Below are 27,583 nucleotides of genomic sequence, written 5' to 3'. Positions count from 1 at the left end.
CAGCAAGGGACTATCAATGTTTTCGAGCACATGTCCAACCAAGCTGGAGGACTAGTGCTCTAGGACACAGGGATAGGAGGTCTGCTGAAGCCATCCTGCTCAGCGCCCTGCCTCTCCCACCCTTCAGCCCTGCACACCACTAAGGAGCAAGCAGGGCCTCTGCTATCCTCTAAGGCCACTCCCAGGCAGGACCCTGGCCTCCTGAGTCTGGGGCAGCACAGGTGAACTCAGCTGGGCCTTGAAAGCAGGAGGATCTAGGAAATGGTTACTAGGAGACCTGGAAGGGTGTGTGTGTGTGTGTGTGTGTGTGTGTGTGTGTGTGTGTGTGTGTGTGAATGACCTGCACTTAGTGAGGTGATGTTTCCCTCTGGTGGTGGGTATGGGTGCTGCAGATACGTGAGTGTCCTCTTCTTGGTTCACAAGTGTGCGACAGATACTCAATTCACAAGAGACTCTTCCTGGGGCAGAAACTGAACAAAATAGGGTTGTGGTGAGTCTAGGGAGCATTCTGCCTCTAGTGACATCAAGGGAAAACAATCTGGCCTCGGGATATAAAGAGTTTGTGAAGCCCCTCTTCCATTTAAAGCAGTCTTCATTCCAGCTTGAAGTGAAAGACAGCTTGCACCTCAGCTTGACAGACCGTTAAACTTCTGCAGGCGGAAGAGCCAGTCTGTGCCAGTGAAAAGGGCAGATAAGGAGTAGTGGCGTTTCTAGAGCTCTCCAGCGGGGCTGATACCTGATCCAATCAACAGGAAGTGACCACCAGAGCCAGGGAGGTGGCAGAGTCAGACCTGAAGCCTGGAATGCTTAGTTAGGCACTGGTGACAGCTATGCTCCTGCCTGCACTCAGTCCTTCACAGACAGCTGGTGGTCGTTCTTCTGTAGCAGAAGTCATCTGGCATTCTTCCTCTGTGCCTAGGCAGGGTCTCAGATCTTCCTTCCGAACATGGTGGCCGCTGCCCCACAGTGCATTTTCCCATGCTTATTGTTCAGCGTCTTTCTTTACTGTTCAGAATGTCATATGAGTGGAATTCAAAGCTCACCTGAGGGGTTGGGGATTTAGCTCAGTGGTAGAGCGCTTGCCCAGCAAGTGCAAGGCCCTGGGTTCGGTCCTCAGTTCCAGGAAAAAAAAAAAAAAGTCAAAGCTCACCTGATTTGCATTTACCATCAGATTCCTGGACTTTCCCGCTGCCCCTCCCGCCTGGCCCTCACCCCCGGGGTCCTGGCAAGTCAGTTCTCCATGACAGCGTGATCCCTAAGCCTCTGAGAAGTGGCCACCTGCTCGTCCCAGGACCCCTTAGCCCCAGAGAGCCACCTTGCTCTCCACCTCCTTCTTGTGCTGCTCTGCTCTGAAGTCCAGCGAGTCTCACACTGTGGACGCCTCTAGCCCCATGCCACAGCACTTTGATTCTGGACATCCTTAGGTTTGTGATAGGCTCTGAGTATGCTAATCATGCACACAGAAAGCACTGAGTTGTCAGGTGATGGGACGCCTGGTGGTCACCTGCAAGCAAGCAGTCACTTAATAAAGCAGCTGGTGTCCCGGCACACCTGAGCAAGGGGGTCGTTTAGAAGTGGGGAGCAGAGATGAAGAGGACGAGCTAACCCAGAAAATGCTCTCCGCTCTCACCACACCATTAGTCATGTCCTCCCTGTCTTCTCCTTGGATAGGGACAAAGCCACAGGCGTTTTTAGAAAGGCCACGTCCTTATTTATTATAGCTAGGGTATCTCACAGGCCTTCTGTCGACAGACTGTTTCTAAAGAAACACACAGGCAGCAATTTCTCTAGACCTCACCATGTAGACAGGCTGGCTTCAGGCCCACAGAGACCTGCCTGCCTCTGCCTCCCGAGTGCTAGGATTAAAAGTGTGTGCCATGGGCTGGAGCGATGGCTCAGTGGTTAGGAGCACTGACTGCTCTTCCAGAGGTCCTGAGTTCAATTCCCAGCAACCACATGGTGGCTCACGACCATCTGTAATGGGATCCAGTGCCCTCTTCTGGTGTGTCTGAAGACAGCGACAGTGTACTCATACACATAAAATAAATAAATCTTTTTTAAAAAGTGTGTACCATCACACTTGGCTGTAAGCCATTATTATATAGAATTAATATATGCTAATAAAAAACATTTTAAAAAATGCCCAGCCTAGCATATCCTCTAGCTCCTGGTGGTTCCAACAGGGTCTGCAGTAGGTGTTATATAATGATCCCATCCCATAATACATGTTTAAACCTCAGAATGGTTTTAGGTTTGCCTAATACTTGCTGTCAACAGAAATTCTACACATTTATAGTGTGTCTTCCTCACTCCGTCCAGCCCCATCCTTTCTCTCCTCTCTCTCTCTCTCTCCCTCCCTCCCTCCCTCCCTCCCTTCCTCCCTTCATCCTCCCACCCCTCCTCCTCCCGCCTCAGTCTCTCCTATCTTTATCACATCCCTTAATTGAGGCAGTACTGATAGTTTGATCATGTGAGTGTCTCATGAGTAAATACGCACCGTGTCTCCTTGGGTTTCTTAGGACACCTCTTTTGATGGCCTCAAGGTGTCTGGAGTGCCCCATGTGGGGTTTTCTGATGCATTCCTTGTGGTCCATTCCTGCTATGCCTCTGTGTGCTGGAAGTATATTTCATCCTTCCTGGTTCTACCGGGGCTACGCTGAGGGAGACTTGGGCTGATTTTTTTTTTTTCTTTAAGAAAGGGTCTTGGTACGTCTAGCTCAGCCAGGCCTCGAGATTGTGCTGTGATGCTATCGCTTGCTTTGGCCTCCTGAGTAAAGGAGTTACAGTTTGCCACCGCGTCCAGCTTGTACTTGGACCTCTTCAGACTTCTCAGCCTCTTAGTGATGGGCTTTGGACTTACATGAGCCTTTGGGTGGAATGTTTGGCTTTTCTACAGCGAGCATATCCCCCAAAGGCTCCCGTGTTAAAGGTGTGGTCCTCCTCCACTAGTGACATACGAACGGGTGAGTGGAGACTGAGCCCTATAACTGTGATTGGATTAGCCCACTAGATGGGCAGGGAGCTGATGGCTGGCTGTGGTTCTCAGGAGACCTGGATTGAAGGACATGGCTTGCCCTGGACCCTCCCTCTCTCCCTCTCTGCTCCCTGTGCCGTGAGATATGGCTCTGCTACCCGGCATGTTCTGCCTCACCTGCCCCTCCCCCAGTGATGAGCCCAGAAACAGCACAAAACCTGGACCGTGATCACAAATGTCGAAGAGTGATTGGTAATTAATCTTTCCTGCTTGTTTCCCCAGTACTGATCAAGTGAGAAGGGCTAACTTCCATCCGGGTGATGGTGGTGGATGTGCTATCGCAGTGTGGTCCCGGGTGACAGTGTCACTTCTCTTCCTTACACACCAGGCTCCTCTGGGGAAGTCACCACTCAGGCCCCACACTCAGGCGCAAATGGAAGCTTCCACTCCATATCTGCTGAGGGCGGCGAAGTTTGTTTGGAATTTCCCTTCCTCTTCCCAGATCTTTGTTTATTTATTCAATCATTTGTTTACATGAGCACAGCCTCACGGATTTCAAACATCTAGCTACAATCCAATTACTGCGTTATTCTGGCACCGCCCCCTTGACCTCGCTGGTTCATCGACCCCTGCTGCCAAGCCCCAGGCAGCGGTCTTGCCTTTCAGAAAGGCTCTGTTCCTACGACACAGGCTAGCCATGTTGTCCCTCCACCTGCACCCTGGGAGCCACTGACCTCCTGTGTGCAGTATGTTGTCTCATGATGCTGGAAGGCTCTGAGGTGCCAACAAGTGCCCATGGACCCTGGATAGCCCAGAGTAACTTTGCTGGCTTTCACCAACTCTGCCCTCCTCTCAACAGAGCCCCAAGCACACTCAAAGAAGGGGGTCTCCTTGATCTTCCCATCCTGTGAAGCACTTAGGATGTTTGCATGTGTGCCCAGAGTGCCCCCTAACCCCACACATTTATTGCTAAGCAGCATGGCATGGTACAGGGACAGAGGGATGGTCATCAAAGCGGGGGCATCTTGGGTCACTTCTAGCTTGGAGTTATTGGGGGAAAGGTGTTATCAGTGTCCTCTGGCAAGGTTTGGGGTAGATGTAAGTTTTCAAACTGTAGGGTGCATCCCATGGATGGTGACTGGTGGGCCATCTTCAGCCTTTCGAAACCTGTTTGCCAATGGCTGCCCTCAGGCCTGCATCTAGTGGGACTATTGGAAGCCTCTGTCGGCAGCAGCCTCTCCTCTCTCTGAATCCTCAAGTGCATCTTGGGAATCTAGAGTATCACGCGCGCACGCGCGCATGCGCACACACACACACACACACACACACACACACACACACACACACACACACACACACACACCAGGCTGCAGCAACAGGAAGGTGGCTCCTGCAGCTGTGTTCCTTGCCCAACCCGAGGCCTCCCACCCATCTCCCTCCATCTCCCTTTGACTCTAAGCAGACCCAGCCTAGGGCTGCAGGCCCTCAGTGTGTAGCTCCGTCCCCACAGCTCTGAGGTCCTTGCAGCAGGCCTGGGCCTGCTCTCATCCAGAGCATTGGCCTGGGAGCAGAGGCCTACCAGCTGACCCAGAGTAGTGACCCTTTCCCCTGGACAATCTCTAGCTCGAGCTCTTGGCTAACTCCCCTTGGGAGGTCGTTGCCCTACTCTTCGGCAAGGGATCTTTGTGTGTTGCCCTCCTGAGCCCACAGGACACAGTAACTGTGGCAGCTCTGACAGCACCCACAGGTGGGAGTCCGAAGCTGGGAAATAACATTGTCTGTTCCATGAGCTGGACTTGAGCCCCAGGCCTAGCTTCCTGACCCTCACACCAGGGCATGGGGTACCACTGCCCCTAGACAAGCTGGCCCACACACTGACAGCTGCTGACGGCAGGAAGATAGACGGAAGGTGATGCCCAGCAGCTGCTGCAGAGGACAGAGCTCCCTCATCTTTCAGGACCTAGGACGTTGGAGCTGGTTTCTCAGTGTGGGTCTCACAGCGTCAGTCACACCACTTGATGGTGACAGGGCCAGGAGGAAAGCAACCTAGAGTCTTAGGGATTCTGGCCTATGACGCCTTCCCATCCTGGAAGGACAGGTAAGGCCCCCTCAGGATGAGACCTACGCCTAGGAAACGTCCGGAAGGCCAATAGATGGGTAGATGGAAAGACGGATGGACAGATGTGCGGATGGTTGAGTGAACATTTGGAAGAGTAGAAGAATGATGGGTGAGCGGTTAGATAAACAGAAAGGTGGGTGGGGTGGCAGGAAGACTGCATAAAGTAGATGAAAGAAGGAAGAGGAAAGGAGACCGAAAGGGAAGGGGGAATGAAAGATAAAAGGAGGGACAGAAGGGAGGGAGAGGGGAGGCCAACAAGGGGAGGGAGAGGGGAGGGGAACAAGGGGAGAGATAGAAATAGAGGAAGAAGGGATGGAGGGAGGGAAGGAAGGAAAAGGGGAATGGAAGATAATAGGAGAGAAGGGAAGGAGAGGGAAGGAGAGGGAAGGAGAGGGAAGGGGGAGGAAGAGGAGGGAGGAGAAGAGAGGGAGGGGAAGAGAGGGAGGAGGAGCTATCGAGTTTCCTCACAGTCCCAAGCTTTTCCCTACTTGACCTTAGGCAGCTCTGACCTGTCCTTGGATCTCCAAGACTCACTGTTCCCTTTGAGGGTGCCATGGTGCCTGTCATCCTGACCCTTCTTCAGTAGGCAAGGGAAGTGGTGCCTTTTCCTGGGACCTGGGACCTGGGCCCTCAAGCCCCAGTCTTCTCCAAAGTGGCTCTCAAGGCTGCTATCTGAATTCAAGCTGCCCTACCTCAGGACCTGCGTTAGAGCCTCTCCACAGCAGTGGAAGAACAAGTGGCCCCTGAAGACCATCTCCCAAGTGATTAGGACTCTGGTTACCAGGGCCCTGGGTGTGGGGATCCTGTCCTTATCAGAGATGGGGAAACAGACCCGAGGTTTGCCCCTGCTGCCAATCAAGCACTGGTGCTATGAGTCTAGCCTTGCACATCCTCCAGGTTCCTAGATGTTACAACCCTGCATTTGTCAGCATGGTGATCTGTGCCTTAGGACTGGCCAGCACCCAGAGTATTTTAATCATGGGGTTAATACAGTTTAATACAGTACATTGCAGGGCACAGGTCTTAGAAGGGACCAGAAGGTTCTGGAGGGAATCGGCCTTGTCCAAGTATCTCCAGCAGGGGGCAGTGCCGCCTCACATTTGGGAACGATTATGCTGAGGTCAATCCTGGGCCACACAGGAGATCCTCTACAGCCTTCTAATCCATACTGGCACAGTCCTCCAGGCAGCTTCTTTGCCCCCAGGGCTCTGGAAGGACTAGTAAGCTGGGCCTTCATTTTGGACCCCCTCAGAACTTCTCCTGGCATTTCTCTGGACCTCTGCATCAGCTGACCATCCGCTTCTTGGAGTCAGCCAGAATGCACTCCCTTCTGTGAACCCCTTCCCTCCCTTGATGCTCTGACCCCTACCTGCCCACGATCCTGACACACATTATTAGCACTTGCATGGGACTGCTGCCCTCAGACCTGGAGACAGGGCTAGGCCCCATTTGCTCCAAAATGCGCCCACTACCACCACCACCACACAGTCCTTTTACCACTACTGCTTGCTGATGGGCAGGCCCCTTGGCTCCTGGTACTGGGCATAAGACCAGAGAAAGAAAATGGGGGCTTGGTGATATTCCAGGCAACACCAAGTGTCCCCAGACCTGAGGCCCTACCCCCACACTGGCCTCTCAGGTTACACAGGCCTAGAGGCTGCCTCAGCCTGCTGCTGCCTGATTCTGCTGCTGATAAACTTATCAAGCCCAGCATCTCTGGTCCAGAGGGACTGCCCTGAGCAGGCATTGCCATGACAACCAGAGGCAGCAAGGAGGCCTTAGACCAGGTTGCCAAGTGATGCCGGCAGGCAGCCTGGGTCTGCTCAGTTGGTGAAGAATTCTGTAGTACTGTGTCCCTGGAGGTGGTTGGTCCCGTGCACCACCCCAGGGAGACGTGAGCCAGGGCCAGCCTTGCCCCACCCGGATTTGCCTGCCTCAGTCCCTTCTTATCCCATTACCTGTGGGCCACTTAAAGCCAGCACCAAGGACCCTGAGAACTGTCCTTCGTGCGGTTGTTTTCCAGCTGGACGTCACCTTGCTCTCTGCCCTGACCTGAATCCTCTCATGGGCTCTCTTGTCCTTTCAGACTTCTGTAGAAAGGCTGGGGCCAACAGAGGATCAACCTAACTTCTAATGTACAGAGTGGATACAGAAGCCTAGACAAGTCACCACTCCTCAGAGGTGACCCTCGGGCACAAAAACCGTAACCACAGAGGACCAGAGTGGACTGGTAGAAGGGCTGGACCCACCCAGAGGCACCAGGTACGCAGCTGAGCGATTCAGACCCTCCAGGTTCCCTACCTCTGAACAGCCAAAGGCCTATATTGAATCTGGGGAATGGCACTGGCCCTAGCTGGCTCAGGAGAAACTCCTCTTAGTGAAGCAGACACCGCATCTTGGAAAGTCTCAATAACGAGGGGCCTGGGGAAGGCTATTTCAGGAACACCAGTTTTTCGTTTTAGGGTTTGTGTGTGTGTGTGTGTGTGTGTGTGTGTGTGTGTGTGTGTGTGTGTGTGTGTGTGTGTGTGTGTCAGTATTAAGGTTCTATGTCCCAACGGGCGCCTCTGAAGCCAAGAGGGGAATGCACTGGGTCTTGCAGTTACATGTATGGAAGTGCACATTAGGGCGCTCCTAGGCAGGGATCTCCAGAAGCCTGGCTCTGCAGGCTGCTGGCCACAGCTACAAACAGTTGTTCAACATCACAAGGCCTCTCAGGTCCCGCTGCTCCCAGCCTCAGACTGGTACCCAGTGTCTCCCAGGAGTGAACCCATCAGCGGAGAGGGGCAGGAGATGACAGGGCAGTGTCACCCAACTTGAGGTTAGATGCAGCCCAATCTGCAGACAGCACAGAGACAAAGGGCATTTATCATGGGAGATGGCACAGATGGGGCATTGTTAACCTGTAATTAATCGGGTGGTTAAATGACATCACGTAGCTGGGCCCCTCCGTGTGAACCTCCTGCCCATTCTAGCAAGCAGAGAAGTAGAAGGTGGGTGCGGGAAAGCCGGGGCCGGGCAGGTAGCAACACATGGATTGGGGAATGGCTTTGTACGCGTCTCAAAGAGGCCCCAGGGGAGAGCATCATAGCAGAGCAGGCATGGAAAAGACCCTCCCCGGAGGAAGCAGGGGACGGGCCGGAGCTGACCACAGGACCTCCCACTCCCACTGCCCCATAAGTCTGCAACTCCCCCAAACAGGACTCCCCAACACAGGACAGATGAGAACCGAATGGAGATATATTTTGAAACGCTCATATTTCTCTCTCCTCTCACGTCTTTGTTTCTTTTCTACAATCCTGAGACTGCTGTTCATCAACCCCCGGCGTCTGCACCACAATGTCCCAGAGAGCAGTTACGCGGGGAAGTCAGTTCACAGTCAGACGAGCTGCAGCAAGGCCGGCAGGCAGGCACCGAGGGCAGAGCGAGGTTGTTCAAATCACCAAGAAGGGGAAGGAAACCCTGCCCGGTGGCCCTCCCTCCCACCAAAGGAAGTGTCTGTCTGTGCTGTTCTCAGGAGCCTTCAGCCTCCTGGTGAGGGCCTCCTCTGCCGCCTGGGCGTCAGGGTGTCCCAACGCTTCTTGACACTCAAAGCAGAAACAAAACAGGTCCCCCGCCACGCTATCCAGTTTACATGAGGGATAAAATTACATTTGTACAAAAATAGATTCATTTACCCTTCCCGGTGCGTTAAACATCCTCTATCTTTCCTCCCTGCGGACGCCGCATCCTCCCCACGGTGGCCGCACAGCCCAGCTAAGGCATGGCTAGACATCAGGGCACTCCAGCCCGAAGCATCTGAAAATAGATGCAGCCCCTGCCTCCAGAGTCACCAGAGCCCGACTCCCGACAGAGGGGGACCTCGGGTCCTTGCTCACAAGAAGCAAATGTACAGGAAAAAGGGAAAGTCTTGATTAAAAGGAACACAAACATCAGTAACTGGGCCGAATCTCCCGTCGCCTCTGCAGTCTCCACAGCCCGTGCTCACGCCACACACCTGTGTGCACGGGGACCAGGTCACATGCCCCAGTTCTACGATGGGGATGGCAATGACTAGCCATTGGCTGCCTGCTTTGGCCAGGTATCCTGGGATGCCAGGGGAGGGGACTTGGGTGTCTCTTGGCGCTGTCACCAAGTCGCCCAGTATCCCTGGGGATGCTGCAGTTTGGAAAACTGAGGGTGTGGGGCCAAATTCCCCCAGTGACTGTGGTATCGGGGGTGACAATGGGCCAGCAGCTGCCACAGGCCCTGCCGGCCATCTTCGCTTCTCAGCCACGGGAGCCCCAACTGAACCTCCGAGCAGGGTGGTCACCCAGATGAGGGATATGGCCCAGGAGCTGCAGGGTGAAGTCACGTGACCATCGGTGGCAGCTGTCATCCAACCAGGCTGAGGTGGGGATGGGCGCAGGGTGGCTAATGAGCTGATGCTAGTGCTATCTTTAGAAAATTAAAGATTGCTCCACCATAATAACAACAATAATAATGACAATCACCTTAATTGAGCCAGATTGGTAACAGGACTGAAGGTCTGGTTAAACGAAGCCCCAATTTTCTCCTTAGTGACACCATGCCCACACCACCACTGCAAACAAACAGCACTGCACCTGATGACAGTGGCAATGAGGCTAAAGGAGCAGGAAGCTCACCAGGGAATCTATAGTGACGAGCAGTGGTGGGTAAGGCTATGTGGGCTAGTGGGGCTTGCGGCCAAGGCCCCAGTGCCTGACAGCCAGCCAAGCCCAGACGTGGCTCAGCCCCAGAACTTTCTCTGCTGGAGCCAGAGGATGCTCAGTGGCTCAGAAACAGGGCACAGTGTAGAACAGGGCTGACACGAACAGTGGGAGAGGAGGTCTGCAGAAGGCACGGTCCTGGGTGTGGACTGGGGAATCGGCTCCTCTGCCTAGTGCTACCAGCCCCAAAGGCTACAGATTTTCTAGGAAAGCCTAGGAGAGGAGCAGCTGGCTGACTCCGGGAACTGTGATGTCTCTCACAGACATCTCCCATGCCACTACGTGGAGAGAAGGGTGCAGGGAAGGTGTTTCTGGAAACTTTTATAGGTGCCTCTGCTGGCTATGGTTTTGGGATTTTAAAAAGGCGAGAAATCAATGTGTTCTTCCCCACCAGGAAGCTGGATCCTCCCACCCACCACCTCGAGGTCCAATCCCCTACATGGCCTGTTTCATGAGGGCCTTCCTCCCACCCCACACACCAATGGGAGACCAGCTGTGGGGACGCAGTATGGCCATAATCACTAAGGCACCTGTGCCTGACAAACCCGGGCCCTGCAGTCTGAGACTAGATCATGAAGACTGGTACCCAAGGAGGCCCCACAGTGCAAACCCGGCCGGTCAACGGGAGAGGCACACTCAGAGCCACACGAGACAGGGCTGAAGTCTAAGCAGGTCTGACACATAGAGCCCCTGGGTAAGGTTCTGGACAATGTCCACAGGCACCACCATACCGCGGCAGTCCCAGGAAGTCCCTGTCGGGATTCTAACAGAAGCGGCCAGTCCAAGGAAGGGCCCATGCTAGAGTCCCACACAGAGCCTGCTGAGTCAGCCGCACCCGACAGACCTGCCATGTCTGCCCGGTTCACCTCCAAGCCCCTCAGGCCCCCCTCTCCAAAAACCAGACAACAGCCCTCCTCTCCTCCCTGAGCCTCAGGATGTCCAGTGTCCCACAGGACCACTGAGGTGGAAACCCCATTCTACGTAAGCCAGGGCAGCCCTCCAGGAGGACCCATGGTGCCACCTTGCAGACCAGAAAGGAAGATCTGTGATAGGGAAAAGGCAGGCTACTCAGTTGGCTAACCCCGGTTGGTGAGACAGGACGGGAGAACGATGACATAAGAAGGAACTGGGGAACATGACAGCGGACCTCCAGCCCACGCGGCCTTGAGGTGGTCCCAGAATCCTGCTCGGGGTGATAGCCCAGGGTATCTTTGGAAACAGGCTTAAAGGTTAGCTATGATCCAGGAGGATATGACCTGCCCCACCTGCTCCCTTTCCCACCCTTAGCTGGGTACCAGGACTCTGCACGGGCAAAGATGGGGTACTCCAAACAGAGGTGCCACGCGGGCATGTCGAGAACCAGCGACAGCAACCAGCAACCAGAACAAGCCCCTCTCCCAGCTCCTGCAGCTCCAGGTGCTGAAGACCCCACGAAGTACCCCAAGACCCTCAGGGTGACCAGCCTTAGAGCCTGGTGTAGGGCAGGGGGCTGGGTAGGTGTCACGCCAGCTCTGCCACGGCCCTGGGCCAAAGGCAAGCATTAATGATGATGGCGAGGATGGTGATGCATCTTTTGGGACCATGGGGACGCTGCACCCCAAAGATCCACACAGGCCATCAGAAAGGGCAGGGACAGGGCTGGAGCTGAGCAGCTGTGTCCAGGCGGGGCAAGGGACCGGCACATGGGTGACGGGGCCTAGGTGGTTTGATGTGGGGCCTCCAGCATCTCCATGAGGAAAGTGTCGATGGGTGTATCCCCGATGAGCTTGAAGAAGAACAGGTGCTCCAGGCACTTGAGCCCAATGGATCGCAGTGCAGGCAGCCGGAGCAGCAGCTTGGCAAACCTGCAGGATGGTAGAGAGTGAGGACAGGTCAGGAGGCGGGGAGTGCTCCCTGCTCTACTCGGTGACTCGTAGCTTCCCTGGAGACCAGCCGAGCCCAGTGCCTGGGACCTGAGTCTGGTCTGCAGAGGAAGCTGCCTACGTTGATCCTTCTGGAAGAAGTGGGGAACTAGAAAAAGGAGGCTCCTTGGAGACAAAAGAGGACAAGGGGCAGGGGTGTGGCAGGGATGTAGCAGGGGTGCAGCAGGGGTGAGGTAGGGGTGCGGTAAGGTGAGGTAGGTACATAAGGCCCTGAAATGAAAGGAAGAGCCAATGGTAAGACTACTGTTGGCCAGGACAGGCCCAACAGGGTTTAGGAGAGCAGTTACAAGTGTGGGCTTGCTCCATGGGCAAGGAGAGCCTCAACAGAGATGTCAGCAGGCAAGGGCATGAGTGTCTCTCTGTGCATTGGAGAGGCCTCTGCAAGAGCAGCTGTGCCTATAGGGGCAGTGGGGCGTGTCCTGGAAGATGCATCAGAAAGATCTGTGGGCAGCCTTAGTAATACGCATGGGGTGACTGACAAGCCACAGGGTGGAGACCCCTGCTGAAGGGAGAGCCAGCAGTGACTGGGGAATTCCGTGCTCCAGCAGGAGCACTTCCCTGGGGAGGACTGGAGAGGCCTTGGGGTTCCTCTACCCCTGGAGCGTTTCCTGGGCAAAAGACAGACAGGCATGGGGAAGGAGTCTAGGAACTCACGGGAGATGGACAGACAAGAGAGGACAGTGTGGTGCGGGGACAGGACCTGGGGTCCCACATGTGACCTCTGCTCGGGGCCTCCCTATATAGTGGAGGGGGCTCTGGGCCTCATTAATTATTAACAATGTCTTTCATTTCCAGAGAGGAAGCCTTGTGGCTGGCTGCCCCACAGTCCTCAGTTTAAAGGCACAGGCGAAGCTTGGCGGCTGGAGAGGCGCCAGAGAACAGGCTGTTTTCTGCTGAGCTGGCGAGATGGGCTAAGGCAGGAAGCCAGGAAAAACAAGCTGCTGCCACCCTCCTGTCCTCCTCCGGGAAGTTTCACTTTAAACCAAACCAGATGAGGGCTAAACAGCAGTGTGGACAGTTAACCATGTGTGTGCCAGGCAACGGACGGGTTAGTGTGCCCGACCGCCCGTCTCACACTACCCCTCTCACACATAGTCTGCACACTGAGAGCCTGCAAGGGGAGAGGCAGAACTGAATCCTTGGAATGCACCATTCCTCCTGAACACCTACTATGTGCCTAACACTAGACTGTGCACCCAGCACCCTGGACCTGGACATGACTAGATGACAGTCTTAGGCCAGCAGACACGATGCTTTCTCCAGCCTCAGACACCTACTCTGAACAACTGAAAAGCACCTGCACTGTGCTGGCATTTCCGGGTCACTGAACAAGTGAAGAAGAGAAGTCATGAATAGCAAGGACCTACTGTGCGCTAGGAAATGGATCGATTCTCTCAACGGGCTACAGGGGAAAGTGAGTTGTCCTCAGAGCTCATGAGTCCAAGGGCTGCCTCGCTCCTGCTCAAAGCCTAAAAAGCATCCCAGGGTGGTCTTGAGGAGGACAGCATAGTTCTGTGGCATACGAAGGGCTTTGGAGAGGTGTGGCTGAGCCCAAGTGTAGAGGCAGGGGGCTGTCGGGGACGGAGTAGAGCTCACCTGCCCGGCTGCTCAGGGTACTTGTGTTTGCAGTACGCTTCTAGTGATGCATACACCTTCTCCCTCAGCGCCTCCACCTCAGCAGGGTTTGAGAGCCCCTTAGAGTCTGCAGAGGAAAACAGCCTCAGGTCAGAGCCCCCAGACCGCCTCCCACAAACATGCAAGCCCAGCAGAGAGGGCATATGCTACACAAGTAGATATGGCTGCCCTGCAGACCCAGAGCTCCGAAACCAGGAGGACGGGTGCTCCACTCGGCCACTTGAAAGTCAAGTGACCTTGTCATTAGAGGACTTAGTTTCCCCACCTTTCTCTAGGTGGCCATGGCCAATGCTTTTACTGCCCTTGGGCCCTGGCCCCAGTGACAGGAAGCCCTTCCCTGAGGATCTCCCCACACCATGAGTCGGGGAGGCTCCTCCATAGAACCTAGACACTGGCCACAATACAGGCTGCAGGAAAGCCACAACCACAGTCATCAACACCATCAGGGCCCACTGTGCCAGTAAGAATGCTGGGGGTAGCTTAGACTACATAAGACACCTTCAACTGACCCAGTCCTGACAGGACTACCCCTCCCTACCCCTTGAGGCCCCAGGCCCAAGCGTCCCTGGTTCGCCATACCTCCTACTCAGACCTAACCTGGGAAACTATGAGGTTGGCTCAGGAATTACAGCCTGGTGAGCTATCTGGGGTGGAAGCCTATGTCCCTGTCCCCCCATATCTTCTACTCACTATGGGCAGGGCTGGTGAGCCCCATCAGCCAAGCTCCCAACCCACATTCAACCCCTTCCTAGGCAGACAGGGATGAACTTTCAAATACGGAAGCCCATGAATGCCTGCTGCAGCAAGTGCCCAGCGCTTCCTAGAGCCTGGCCAGAGCATCCACAAGTCCATGGGCCACCCCTTGAATCCCTGAGCTTCTTCTCAGCAAGAATCCCACACTCTCTGCTAATGCGTTCCCATCCCCATGTGAACTGGCCACCAGTGGCATCTGCCACCCACCCAGTGCTGTGAGCACGGGCCTGGGCCACTGCTCACACTCCAGCCTCGCATGCAGCGTCCCACACAGAAGACACTGCCTCAGCCTTGTGGCAGCAGCAGCTTGGAGGCCCCGCACACTGAAGCTCCAGAGCCAACCAAGGGGCTTGCTGTCCTCAAGAGGCTACTCCACCCTGACCCCCCCAAACGCCCTTCAAACCAAGGCTTGAGACATGTCAGCCACCCTCGGGACACCTAACAAGATGGACTGACCACCAACCCCATCCTGGGAGCTCACTCTAACGGAAGACCACTGTGGACAGCAGAGCCCGCGAGGCTCAGCCGGAGAGCACTGATGTCAAGTGCACACTCCAGTCTCATAGAGTGCCACTTGAGCCTCTCCATTAAGTCTCCAGACAAGTGGAGGCAGGAGATTGGTGTCTTCTGTGATGGGGACGCTGGGCCCCGAAGGCCCACAGAGGAGATGGCAGGGCCGTACCAGGGTTGAAGAGGACAATGGCGCGCAAGCAGCCCAGCTCCGTCTTGTCCATCTGCATGTCACGCATCTTCGACACCAGCTCCGTTAGCACCCTGCGGGGAAAGCAAGTGCCAGTTAGACACGTCCTTACCAGGGCCCCACCAAGGAGGATCCACTGGATTCATGAAGCCCAGGGTAGACCGGGAATAGCTGGATGTACTGGGCCTGGCCACGTCCACAGGAAGGAAGCATCGCCATGAGCTCAGTTCTGTGGAGGATGGTGTCCTCCACTACCCCAGCGCTGTTTGGGAATCTGAGCCCAGAGGAGGAACCCTAAGGAGAGCTGAGACAAGATCTCCTGCTGTGTGGCCAGCCCAGGTTGCCCTGCACTCATAGCTGTTCCCTTTAGCTCCAGGTTAGACTTTTCCCTGGGACAAAGCCTCTTGGTAGAAGTCATTTTCCATAAGCGGATATCACCTTTCCTCAGCAAGATGCCTCCAAAGGGCCTTCACATGTCCTTAGCCCACTCGACATGTGCGGAATCTGGAAGAATCCTAGGCTCCACTCCGGTGTCAGCCACTTGAACCAGAGTCTCTCTGACCTCAGCAGCAAGGAGGAGCCCTGACACCAAGGGTCAGACTTCACCCTTTGACAATGAGGGTAAGCTAGAACCTTTCCAACCAGCGTCCCCAGAAGACAGAAGTATAACGCCCCCAGTACATCACTTCACTGCAAGCTGGCATCTGGCTCTACCTCCCAAAATTGGACCCCGGAAGGCTAAGCCCTAATGCCTTCCCCTGTGGAGCGGCCCCATATGTTAGCTTGTCAGAGGCTTGTAGCAGAGAGCTTGGCAGTGAGCTGAGGTTAGCCTTTGTCTCCCACGCAGCAACAAACCTTTCTGTACTTAGACGGCCTGCCTGTGTGCTCCACTTGGCCTTTACCTGGGAAGAGCTCAGTCTGTGTACTGTCCTCACTGTCCCAGAGTACTGGTGGGTGGCTCTGCTCACCTCTGACTTCAGGAGCTCAGGGACTCACCCTCTCCCCACTTCCTCCTATAGGCCTGCTCATTCCCATTCACTGCCCTACGGCCCTGCACCATCCCTAAACCCCCAACCTCAGCTGGCAGCAACTGACATCCAGGTCCCCAGGACACTGAGGTTTGGCATGGGCCCTTAGCTTGTACACCAAGGCTGGGCATCCAGACAGAGGACAGGCAGTCGCAGTCCCTCAGCTGGTGGGCATAAGTAAGGCAAGCATGGCAGAAGCGTAACTGGCTGGGGCCGGGCGGCCTTTGCATGTGTCTGCACTCCAGGCAGCCTGCTCCTTTGAGCATGTGTGTTAAAAGCAGCTCAGGCATGTGCAGAGGTGCCTTCCAGACCCAGGTCCACTGGGGGCGTGAGTAGCAGCAGATCAGAAACACCAGTTATTCAGTGATACATCAGGGCACAGGTCTGGGATGACGACGGTGCTTATGGCTGAGGTGTGCCCAATGTTCACACTATAGAACCATACCAGTGCCGTAACCTGTCTTTGTTATACTTAGGGATACTCAGCTCACAAAGGAAGAGGGCTGCCTGTGGCCTCAACCCCCCTGACACCGGACTGCACAGACAGCCATCTCCATATGTCGGGCCTGCCTTTTTCACATTAATGTTTTTCCTACACACAGGCTATGTCCAACAGAGCAGGAAGAGACTAAGGGGCCTGTCCCCAACTGTCTAAGATAGTCCCTGCCCTATATACCCATTCGAGATGGCCCGAATATTGAAAAGAACACCCACCTCACCTACCTGCTGACCACAATCCATACTTAGCCTACCAACCCACAGACCATCAAAGACGATGCTACACCACTCACGTGTTGGAAATGACACCCGCTCTTCCCACCCACTGAAAATGGCATCCGTTCCACCTACCTACCAAAGATGGTACCTACCCTGCCCACCTATCAAAGAAGGCGCCTCCCAGCCCACCTGTCAAAGATGGCGCCCACCCCAGCACTGTGAGCGCTGTTCCTGTGTACGTGCAGGCCGGTGGCCAGGAGGATGCCGTCTTTCACAGCTATGGAGCGGTGGGAGAAGGAGGCAATCAGCAGCTCGTTCCAGCCTGGGGAGGGGAGGCACATGGTCACTCTGCTGTTTCTATGACCCCCATCACTGTCCCTTCCCCTCACCCACACCAGAGCTCCGGAAGCAGCGTGTTCCAGACTCATCTCGGGTTCCTAAGTGGGAGCCCAGCAAGTGGACCTAGAGAAAGGTTCCTGGGCACCTGAGCGTGAACTCCACCTCTTCCTTCTGTCAAGTACACAGTTTACCAGTATTCCTGCCTGGAAAGTTCCACCCCAAGGACTCTCTCGTACAAATGCAGGGCACCGAAGCTTCTTTCGTGTGCCTCAGAGTGGCTGAGAGACCTCCCAAGGACTTCCCCTGTGACAGCTAGGGAGGGCTGCTGCCAGTCTGGACCATGCACAATGCCCTGGAGACACGGGCGCCATGCCACATATCCCAGGCTCGAGCTATTACGGAAGCACTAAAAGGGGGCCCTGAAGAGGAAGAGAAGAGGACTCTGCACAAACAGCCAGGGGCTCCTTGACGAGGTAGCACATGGAGTCCAGAAACTCCATGTTCCGAAATCCCAGGCCTTGCTGGTCCCATACCATGACTGCAAGCACGCTGACACATTTTACAAGAGTAAACGGAAGCAGTCAGCACTCGAGAGGTGGGGCAGGACATGCTTCTTGCCACGGGGGAGATCACCCCCAGGAATGTGACCTTGGGGACCCCGCAAGGGTACGAGTGGCCAATTCTGCCTCGCCTCATATCTAGGCACCTGAACCCTACGCTGAGCAGGTCGTCTGAGGCCACATCCCAGGGCCGGCCGTTCCTTCCACGTGGGTTGGCCTGCTTCGGTGGCAAGGACTTCTAAAACGCCCAAACAGTTGGTCCAAGGCTAGAAGGCTAGGGGACTTTGCTGTGCCCACAGTCACTGCGGTAAAGACCCAGACAGTGGTGTTTCTCCCGGACAGAATGCGTCCCACAGCCTCAGAGAAGCCCTGTGTTCACAAAGTGGGTCACATGCCGTATCCCAATGGGGCACAAGCCCACCTAGGCAGAGGCCAACATGGCAGAATCCATCTTGTTCATCTCGGCAACCCATGCCCACCGAGAGATCCTTTCAAGGGGAAAGCAGGAAGGCCACGCCCCAACTAAGTACACTCCATGATACACAGGGTTCCATCTCTGCTCAGTTTATCTTCCAGGGGTGGACTGAGGCTGAGAGCCCCTTGGTGCAAGCAGAAAACCAAAGCAAGTCAGGGCGCTCAGGCCCCTCAAGACAGCATGGGCACCAGAGCGAGGCAGTGTCCACCGTCACCACAGCTCTGCAGTGAGCAAGAGCTGCAGGTGCCTCTCTCTCCACAGGTGGAGAAGTAAGGCTCCCAGTCTTAGCACCCCTACTGGTGACTTGGTGCAATCTGGGCAACAGTCAGCGTGCCCCAGTGCCCAGTTAATAAATAAGGATCAGGGCGGCCTGCAGACCTAGCCCCACCCCACATTCCAAGGCTACACTCCTCCCCAATGGTCCCCTCGGCTGAGTATGACAGAGACATACTCTTATGGTCCAGACACTTGTATCAAGACCTCTGCTCCGAAAAAGACCTGAAGCTAGAAGGTGACACGGCTGCAGAGGTCGCACAGACCCGGCGGGCAGCCTGAGGAGAGCCTCTACTGACTTTCTTAGCTGGAAGGGAAAAGTCGCTCTAGACAACAGGAGTGGGCCGGAGCTCACCACACCACCGGCGGCCTCCCGCTCTAGCCTCACTTGCCCGGGCTACTCACCTGCCCGGAGGAGGATGACCTGGTCGTCCAGGGGCAGCTCAGAAAAGTGTGGGATCCTCTTGGCCCACTCCACAAGAGTGAAGAGCTGCTTGTCTGCTGCTTGACAGATGTTGGTAACAGGGTCATTTGGCTAGAGTGGAGGAAGGACATCGATCAAGCCTCACACCTCTGATAACCCCGGCAGAACAACCTCAGCCCACGCCAAAAAAAAAAAAAAAAAAAAAAAAAAAAAACCATGGAGTTGAGTTCCAGAATCTGCATCCCAAACTCTGGCATCTGGGACCTGGCACAGTGAAAGACTCTGAAGAAGAGATCCACCCATAGTACCAGGGATGGGGGAATGACCCTGGCTGACTGGAGCTGGACTAGTATCACGGCGGGGGTCATCAGAAGAAGCAAGAGCCTCGAAGTCAGAGGGATGTATCAAAAAAAGCAGATTAGAAGACACGGCTGACCTGAAGCTGGCAGGAGTCCCAAGTTAGGGGACTGGGGAACCTCCAAATGCGGGAAAGGCAGGAAGGGGAGAGTCAGCACTGCCAACGGCCTGACTGGGTCCCACCCACACAGATTATGGTCACACAGCTCAATGGCTGAAGAAAACAGAATCTGTACCATGGAGGCCACTGGCAATGTGCACCACCGCCCATCAGGTCTTCCCCGCCCTGAGAGGAAGACCCTGAGGGAAGATGATAGAGGGCATTTAACAGGCAGGTGAGGGGGCTGAGGTAGGGCCAGACCCCATCTCTGAAGGTAACAGTAGCCCACCGAAGAGAGAAGTCCTATCAAACATGCAAGTACAAGCTTAGGGCTGGTCCTTGCTCGGTCCAGATTCCAAGTCGTAGGTAGAGGTGATGTCACTAGAAGCCTTCCAGAAAGTTCTGCCCAGAAGAGGAGCAACCAGTCCTTGCCATAGGTGAGGTGCTCAGGTGGGCCTCACAGTAGGCTGAAAAGCCCATCCCAGAGCCTGGCAGGGGAGCCAGGGCCCTCTGATTTCAGGGTGTGATGGGTTAAGAGTACCCGAGAACAGGATACAGGACTCTTGGGCTTTACAAACAGAAGTGGCTGAGCATCGGATAAGGAGAGAATGGCCGGCTTTAACGGGCTTCAGCTGACAGAAACCATCTGCTCAGCGGTGACGTTCAGTCTAAACACCCAGCCCCGTGTGAAGGGCCCGTGAAGCGCTCGGTGAAAAGGCACTGACAAGTCAGCTTCGCACCACTGGCCTGGCAGGACTGGCTGCAGGGGAAGCCCGGGGCAGCAAGGACAGGTGATGTCAGCACATGGTCCTCAGGACAGAGTCCAAGGGAATGGGTGCCATACCCCAGCCACAGAGGCCAGCAGAGCCCCAGCACAGCAGGTACTAGGGACTGACTCTGTTTAGCATGAAGGCTGTCTGCAGCCTGGCTCTGTCTCTCAGCCACAGGGGGTTGTTCCATGGATGTCTTCCTCACTTGCCATCTACCAAGGAGCAGCCCAAAGAGAGGAGACAGTGAGGGCCCCAGGCCGGCTGTGAGAACGCACGGACAACAAGCCTCATGCCCAAGCCCTGTGATCTCTGCCTTGCCTGAAACAGCTTTCTCCCTGGCCACCCTCTGAATCCACTGCCACAATGCTACTATGGTTGAGCAAAAGAGCTCAAAAATTATTCCACGGCTGACTGTGGCCTCTGCGGCCACGTGCACACATGCCATCTGCCAGGACTGGGCACCAGGCTAGAGCAGAAGGAAGGAGGCGGGGGCTATACAGGTATGAGGCCCGAGGCCTGCAGGCTCTCACTGGAGGGCCGTCTGGAAGGGAGGACTGAGCATGCCCTGGCTCTGCCCTGTTCTATCCCACTGTGAGCTTCACTCCTCTCAGCAGACTCCACTGCAGACGTTTAATGAGCTACCGCTTCCCAGCAAGGCGTGGTCACAAGCCCACCCAGGCAGGGCCCGAGGAGCCAGCGGCCCATCTGTGTGGCTAGGTGCTGCCTGTCCAGCCTCTTTAGCTTGCCTGTGAGGGAAGACCACCAGGTCCATGTATGGAGCAGTCAAGGCCAGTCACAGGACACTGACCTCCCACTGCGTATCTCTGAAGACCTGAACCCTCATGGAAAAGCGGCAAAGGCCACAACTGAGGCCATTCCCAACAATAGCCTTACTTGATAGAGGAAGACCCTAGTCCCCCCCTTCACACCCCAGCCAACCACCCTCAGGTCCTATTCCAAAGTCCTGATGCTGCTCTCCTCTCCCTTGCAGGACTGATAAGAGGGCTTAGGGAACAGACTCCAACCAGAGCGCTGGGGAGGTTCGAGTGGGCAAGGCTTTTTGTGGTCTCCGTTGGCAGGTGTGGTAACAGAGCCAGGATTGGGTCCGCCAAGGAAGGCTACCAGCATTGCCCCTAGTACAGCAGCTCTGGGATTAGACACAAGAATTCTGGGTCACAGGTCCTCACAAGTATACAAGGGGAGAGACTACAGAGAGGAAGAGACATGCCTGGGCCCCTAGGACAGGCCAAAAGTGCTGACCCCACATAGCTCAGACACCCCACTGACTCCTGGGATAGCTCACTATCCCCCTGCCCTACACCTGGAGTTGAAGGAAAACAACCAGGGCCACAGGCTGAGACGAGGGCACTAAGACTCAAGAAGACCAGCATAAGTCTGCTTCAGAGGGAGAAACGGACCGGGCCTTCCTTGAGGTCTATCTGGACTGGGTGTCCAACGGTTAATGGCAAGACTCTAGTCACAGATCTGAGGCCCACACGGAAATCCAGATGAGGTCAGGATATCAAGAAAAAGCACATACAGGGCAGACATAGCTGGGCCATGTGCTTAAGACAACATGAGGCTTGTGGGTTTGTGCAAGGCCCTGTTCTTTTTTTTTTTTTTTTTTTTTTTTTTTTTTCAGAGCTGGGGACCAAACCCAGGGCCTTGCGCTTCCTAGGCAAGCGCTCTACCACTGAGCTAAATCCCCAACCCCGCAAGGCCCTGTTCTTGAATTTGCACAAGAAACATCATAATCTGGGACACAGCCACAGCCTTGTGACTGGGGCCTCGGGCAAATGGGGTATCCCACCCAAACAAGCCCACACTGGCCAATGTCACAATGAAGTGACAGCAGAGGCAGGGGAGGGAGGGCTCGGGGAAGAGTTCAGATGAAAGTCCAGGAACAGGCATGGAAGCCAGAAAGATCTGAAACTAAGACCCTGCAGTCAGGAAAAGGGCCAGCAGTGGACACTGTGGCCCTTCCGGTTTTGTCTGGAGGCCACAGCAGCTATAGGTAGCAGGTGGTACAGGAAGATGGGAAAGTGGTTGCCTAGGCCATTCCTATAGGTGGCCAGTTTGAGGATGACTAGCTGAAGGGCCAAGAGACATTTCTGCTTCAGCACCTCCCTGTTGGCTTCTCCACCTCCTCATAGCAGTGGGTAGGAGAGGGAGGTCCAGAACGTCTGTCTCCCTGTGACCGTACTCTGGTGAGAGCCAGCCTGGAGCCCAGCGACTGCTGCTCTGCCCGGGTTCAGCTGCTCATAGCTTCTCTGCAGGATTCCCCTGCACTGAGCTCAAGCCCCACTGTGCGTGTAAGCCAAGACCCACAATGGCAGTTGGTCCTGGGCTGGACCCTGCTGAGTATCTGGATGAGGCAGACAGGCAAGGCCAGCAGGAAGGTTGGTATATTCCCCCCAGTCACAGGGTCACCAGCTGGACAGAGGTCCCACTGGTGGGGACAAACGCCACAGCAGCCAAAGGGCTCGGGTTCGCTGGCTGTTCAAGCAGGAGGGTAAGCACAAGGGGAAACTGAGGCAGGTGAGCATCTTGACACTCACTGAGCTGGGGTTCAGCCCCATGTTTGCCTCCACGTATGTCTCAGTCTTGGGCTCAACAGCGAGCTCAGCTTCCAGAATCTTCTCTACAGGCATGTCCTCGTTGGCACTGCTGGTGGACTCCACCTCATTCTCGTTCCGGTCCTTGCCTCGCTGCCGCTCCTCCTGCACGGCTGTAAACAGGAGACAGTCACCCAGGCTGGCCAGTCCCCACAGTTCCTAGGACATCCACAACATGCTCAGGGACAGGCAGGGCTAGCTCCAAGGCAGTGTCCTGGAGTCCCCTCCAAGGCCAGCTGAGGGAGACACAGGCTGAGCCCAGCCTAAGACCTGCCTGTACCTTGCCACTGGGTGGCTGTATGCCCTGAACACACCCAGCTAATAATGGAAACACACCAGAGCCCATTTGAGCTCAAGGCAGATGGCCTTTCCTGGAGCTGATGGGTCACAGGAATTCTAACATGGGTTTTCAAGACATTGGTGGTCTGAGGATGTGGGGAAATCCAAGAAGACTTCCTGGAAGAAGCAGGAATGGATCTAACGGAGGGAGTAAAGTTCAATGGAAGAAACGACTTACAAAAATGTCTAGAAGAGTACAGGGCATGTTCTGATCAGGAGCAGGGGTGGTGACTGTGATACACAGGTGACCACTGAGGTGATAAGGCAGAGCTAGGGACAGTCACAGTCAGAGATGCACGGCCCAGGCTCTCTGTGCTTGCCTCGGCCAAGAAGCACCCCACCCTCACACGGCCCATAGCTTGGCCCCACTCCTCCAGGATGCCACGGGCCTTGGGACTGCCCACCCTGATTCACACCCCAGACAACAGTCCCCAGATAGCTGTGAGCAGCCTGGCCCTCGAGGATGGTAAGGGGCAGCATGGAAGGGAAAGGCCGGTGGGCTGGGCAGGCTGGCTCCTCCCACAGCTGTCCAGCCTGCAGGTCCAGTGAGGAGCCTCAGGCTAGAGCAGCAGAGCATGCTCTATCCTCCTGCCTCCCTCTAACAGCTCCTGTGGACCTGTTCTCCTCTGTCCTGCCCACACTCTGACACCAACAGGCCCCTCCCTCCATTCTGGGTTCCTGCAGCAGGCTAGGTGGAGCCCTGGGTGGTCTCCTCTCCAGACCAGTGTCCAGAAGGGCGCCTTTCCAAAGAGTGTGGCCCAAGGGATCTGCCTGGTGCTGCTCTCTCAGGACCTTGGTCAGAGCTCTCCTAACCCTTGAGTTCCGTAGGTGGCAGGACACAGTTCAGCAGCCTCAGGGTCTCAAGAGCAGGGCAGCACCAGCCTCCTCTTCTACAGCCAGACCTACCTCCTGGCCCACGAATGGCTTACAGAGTAAAACACAAGGCCCACAGGAGGGCTGAGGAGGAAGGGGTTCGCACGCTGCAACCGGCCTCCTCAACCACCTGGAGCTGCTGGCGGCCACCTCCCAGGGAGCAGCCTTCTCTCTGTGCCCATCTCCCCTCACTCCTCCCAGGCTCCCACTGCAATGCTCAGCCCAGTGGTTCCCTTTCTTCCGAAGCTCTGTGACGGTTCTCAGTGCCCCTGGCTATTGATCCTTGCTGGGCCCACCAACGCCATCCAGTTGAGGCTCTCCCATGCTGGGGCTAAGCTCCCCCAAATCTCAATGGCCTGGTTGTAGCAGAGACTTTCTACCTGTGAACACGCCACGGATGGAAGGCTGGTCCGATGCCTGCACAACATCAGCTGGGCTGAGGAACTGGGCAGAGGCTGGTGTTTTGCAAGCTTGGCTCTTTTGGAAAATCTGACAGCAGGTTGGGGCTGGTGCAGAGTTGAATGCCATGGGCAGATGGTGCCCAGTCTACGGGGGAAGGGCTGCAAAAATCTGCCCGGTTCTATCCCTCCCCAGCTGGGCTCCTATGGGCCCTTCATGTGGCTGCCAGCGCATCTGGGTTAGGGTCACTCCACAAGTCACTGAGGGGTCTAGCACAGGGCCTAGAGACTCCTCAGTCCGCTAATGCTAAGCAGCCCCACTGAGCGGCATCTGAAGAGACCAATTGTAGCCAGAGCCAGGCAACCGTCCACCCCCACCCCATCTCAAAGCCAGGTGACAAAACTCTTCAGTCTTGGGCTAGGACACTGTCAATTCAACGGCCTCACCTTCCCAGACGGGAAAATCAGACTCAGAGAGACAAGTGCCAAGGCAAACTGCAGGCTCTGGAGTGAGAGGTCCGCCTCGAGCAGCTGTGGCACTTTGGGCAACTCCTCTAGCATCTCTGTACCCCACTTCCTGTAAAATGTCAGTGTGGAGCCTGCCCTCCAGGGAACCCTGAAGGAAGCACCTGAGCAGGCTGGGCCCCACCCTGCTGGCCCAGTTTCACTCTCCAGTGAGGGACTTCCTTACTCTCAGAGACAGCCCTGGGATGTGAGAAGCCCAGAAGGAGGCAGCCCAGAGTGCAGGCCCTCACAGCAGCCAGTTATCCCTGAGAGCTTGGCCACGGGCGGGCGGGTGAGGGGCTCCTCACACCTGCCTCCCGTGCGGGGGCAGCTGAGAATTAATTAGCAAATGTTTTGTGAAGCACTTTGAAGCCTCCGAAGGCCCCAGCAGCTCAGGGCGGCATCGTTATAAATATTATCGTTTTATTTATAGGCAGTGGAGGGGGCAGAGGGAGTGGGGGATTTATGTTTTGCCAGCTCAATCACCTTTTAGACACACTCATGTTTGACTTATGCTCCACTGGCGCCGGGAAGCCTCGGGCGGGAGGCGTCTGTAAATACAGAGCCTCGTTATCCTTCCAAGCCCGCACAGGCCTTGCGGGGGAGGCGGCTGCCTCAGACACTGAGGTTCCCTCAGCCTGTGGTGGTGCCTGAAGCCGTGGCTCAGCCCTCCCAAGATCCAATGCAGGCTGAGCAGGAGATGAGCCTCCTCCGACACACCGGGATCCCCAGTTAGGACACAGTCAAAAGTGGAGTGTGTGGGGATTGCTCAGCCACTGGGCCCAAGCACAACTGAGGGACCTGAACAGGATGTTGAGGTAAATGGGTATCCCAGATCCTAGTGCTTCCCATGTTTGGGACTCTGCCAGAAACTGTAGCTTTCCTCTGCTCCTTAAAAGCCCAGAGCTGGTCTGTAAAATAGGCAGGACCAGGTTCAACTAACATACACTAGCCTCTTCCCCTTCTTCATACTCAGGCAGGGTTGGGCCAGAGCGAGTGGCTTCTTCCCAAGGTCCCATGCTGAGGGTATGATATTCCCTCTCTCAAGGACAAGTCTGGGGCAAGTCGCAAGAAGAGTTAAGACACGGACAGACATGCACGCATGGACAAACACAGATACAGCACAAAAATACACTGTGGCCGCCACGCTCCAATCCTACTACCAGCTTGAGCTCTTCTGCTCTGTCCCACCAACAAGCCTTCAGGGACCTTACTGGAGCCCCATGTTCAGATGGAGACACTAGGCTCAGAGAGGTAAAGTCATAGACCTAGAGAAACAACTAAGCCAGGGCCATTTCCCCACAGCAGAAACGGTGGGCTCACCCTTGTCTGTGTGCACAAGCACATGCACACACACATGCGCACACACACACACACCACACCACACACACACCACAAACACACACACCACACCATGCATGCGCACACACACACACACACACACACACACACACACACACAAGAAACTGCCATTTCCGCACCCAAGTGCTCCACAGCCAGAGGACAGGGTGCAGGAAGCTAAGAGAGTCAGGAAGGAAATGCTAAGAGGTCTCGGGGGAAGGGAGCTGAGGATGGGGTGTGCAGTGTGCAGTGTACAGCCTCTCCAGCCTGCAGAGCATCACACCTGCAGGCCCCCCAGCCCTACCACCACCTGCCCCAGCCAACAGGCCCAGGCCCAGGCCCAGCCTGAGAAGGGCACTGCCTACCCCCAGCTGGGGAATGCTGCCAAACAAGTCCCCGTGGCTGCTTGCACATGCAGGCCCCTGCTATTGCCCAACATAGATGCTATCAGCCCGCAGTATCCTTCATCAGCCTGAAGACAGGGTGCCTTTCCCAGGCCAGGGCCACCCCACAGGGAGACATAGCCTTCTTGTGGTCAGCTCCCTCCTCACAGCACCTCTACACCAGCCTCAGTTTCCAGGGTTATGTGTGACCAAGCCTGGAAGACAGAGATCACTAGATTCAGGCTCCACAACTTAATGACTGCTACCCGCCGGGGCTGGGCACTTGGGGGCTGAGCTAGCATGGGAGCCGATGGTGCACGTCCTGAATTCTCTGGGCCAAAGGCCCTGGGTTGGCAATTGGCCCCACAGCTTCTCCAAAGGCTGTCAGACCATCCAACTCATACAGCCAACAGCCCCACCCACTGCTCACAGAACTCTCCTCCCAGTGGTTAGCCCAGGAGAGCAGAAGGAAACGAATACGAATTCATTCTGGGGACTGGTCCAGATCCCAGGGTGGGACGGGGACAGTGTCCAATACCTAAATGCAGGCAGAAGTGGGGACCAGCCCTTGGGAATCCTCTCAAGAGATCCCCGCATGGTAGGTTCCCAGGATGCTCTAAGGCCAACCATCTCAAGAGTGGGGCCGTGGACTATGGCTACAGACACTGGGAAATATGACAGATCTCAGGTAGGTAAGAAAAAGTCCCTTCCCCCAGTGCCCAGTGCCTCAGCTGTAAGTGTCTGAGGGCCTCCAGACATCTTATACCTGCCACACAGATGCTGTGCAGCCCAAGGGGCCAAGGTGCATGGCCTCTGTGTCTAGGGCAAGACAAGGCTTCACAGGGCTTAAACTAAACACTCATAAATCCAGCTGGAACAAAGAGGCATGGGGTGGGATTCGGTGCATCTCTCCAGAGGAATGGGTAAAGCGTCTCTCAGGTGTCACAAACACAGGGTGGCCCAAGGAACAGAGCAGGCTGCAGTGGAGTCCTCTTCTCTGCACCCCACTTCTACTTCTGTGCAGGACATTAGCATTAGGCACAGGCATGGGGGACAAGCATTTTATGTGCAAGGACTGGACAGGGGCTGCTCCGTGCCCCACCCAAAGGAAGTACACAGTGGGACCTAGGCAGCTCCAGCCTCCCTTCCTGTGACACTGGGACTAGGGGACATCACATACAATGACCATACCTCTCGAAATCCAGGCAGCTGGGGTCTGAACACCAGCACCCAAGGGCAACCATGGGAGCAATGGAA

General features: G+C 55.6%; 1 protein-coding gene across 3 annotated transcripts in view; it reads right to left on the bottom strand.

Annotated features, from left to right (window-relative positions):
• Positions 1-8,312: 8,312 nt before the first annotated feature.
• Positions 8,313-27,583, bottom strand: part of Rxra (retinoid X receptor alpha) — an 86,524-nt gene continuing 67,253 nt past the window's right edge. For 2 of the 3 annotated variants that reach the window (XM_039104342.2, XM_063283140.1), the window contains exons 5-10: positions 22,432-22,601; positions 18,628-18,757; positions 16,765-16,897; positions 14,813-14,904; positions 13,339-13,444; positions 8,313-11,664 (exon numbers count right to left, since the gene is read on the bottom strand). In XM_039104342.2, coding sequence (XP_038960270.1) covers positions 11,517-11,664; positions 13,339-13,444; positions 14,813-14,904; positions 16,765-16,897; positions 18,628-18,757; positions 22,432-22,601 — 779 coding nt within the window. In that variant the 3' untranslated portion in view covers positions 8,313-11,516. The remainder of the gene's footprint in view (positions 11,665-13,338; positions 13,445-14,812; positions 14,905-16,764; positions 16,898-18,627; positions 18,758-22,431; positions 22,602-27,583) is intronic. The other variant, NM_012805.3, reaches the window with a different exon arrangement.

Source organism: Rattus norvegicus, chromosome 3 (assembly GCF_036323735.1).
Source record: "Rattus norvegicus strain BN/NHsdMcwi chromosome 3, GRCr8, whole genome shotgun sequence".
NCBI classification, from domain to species: domain Eukaryota; kingdom Metazoa; phylum Chordata; class Mammalia; order Rodentia; family Muridae; genus Rattus; species Rattus norvegicus.
This window is presented reverse-complemented; position numbering and strand designations above follow the sequence as displayed.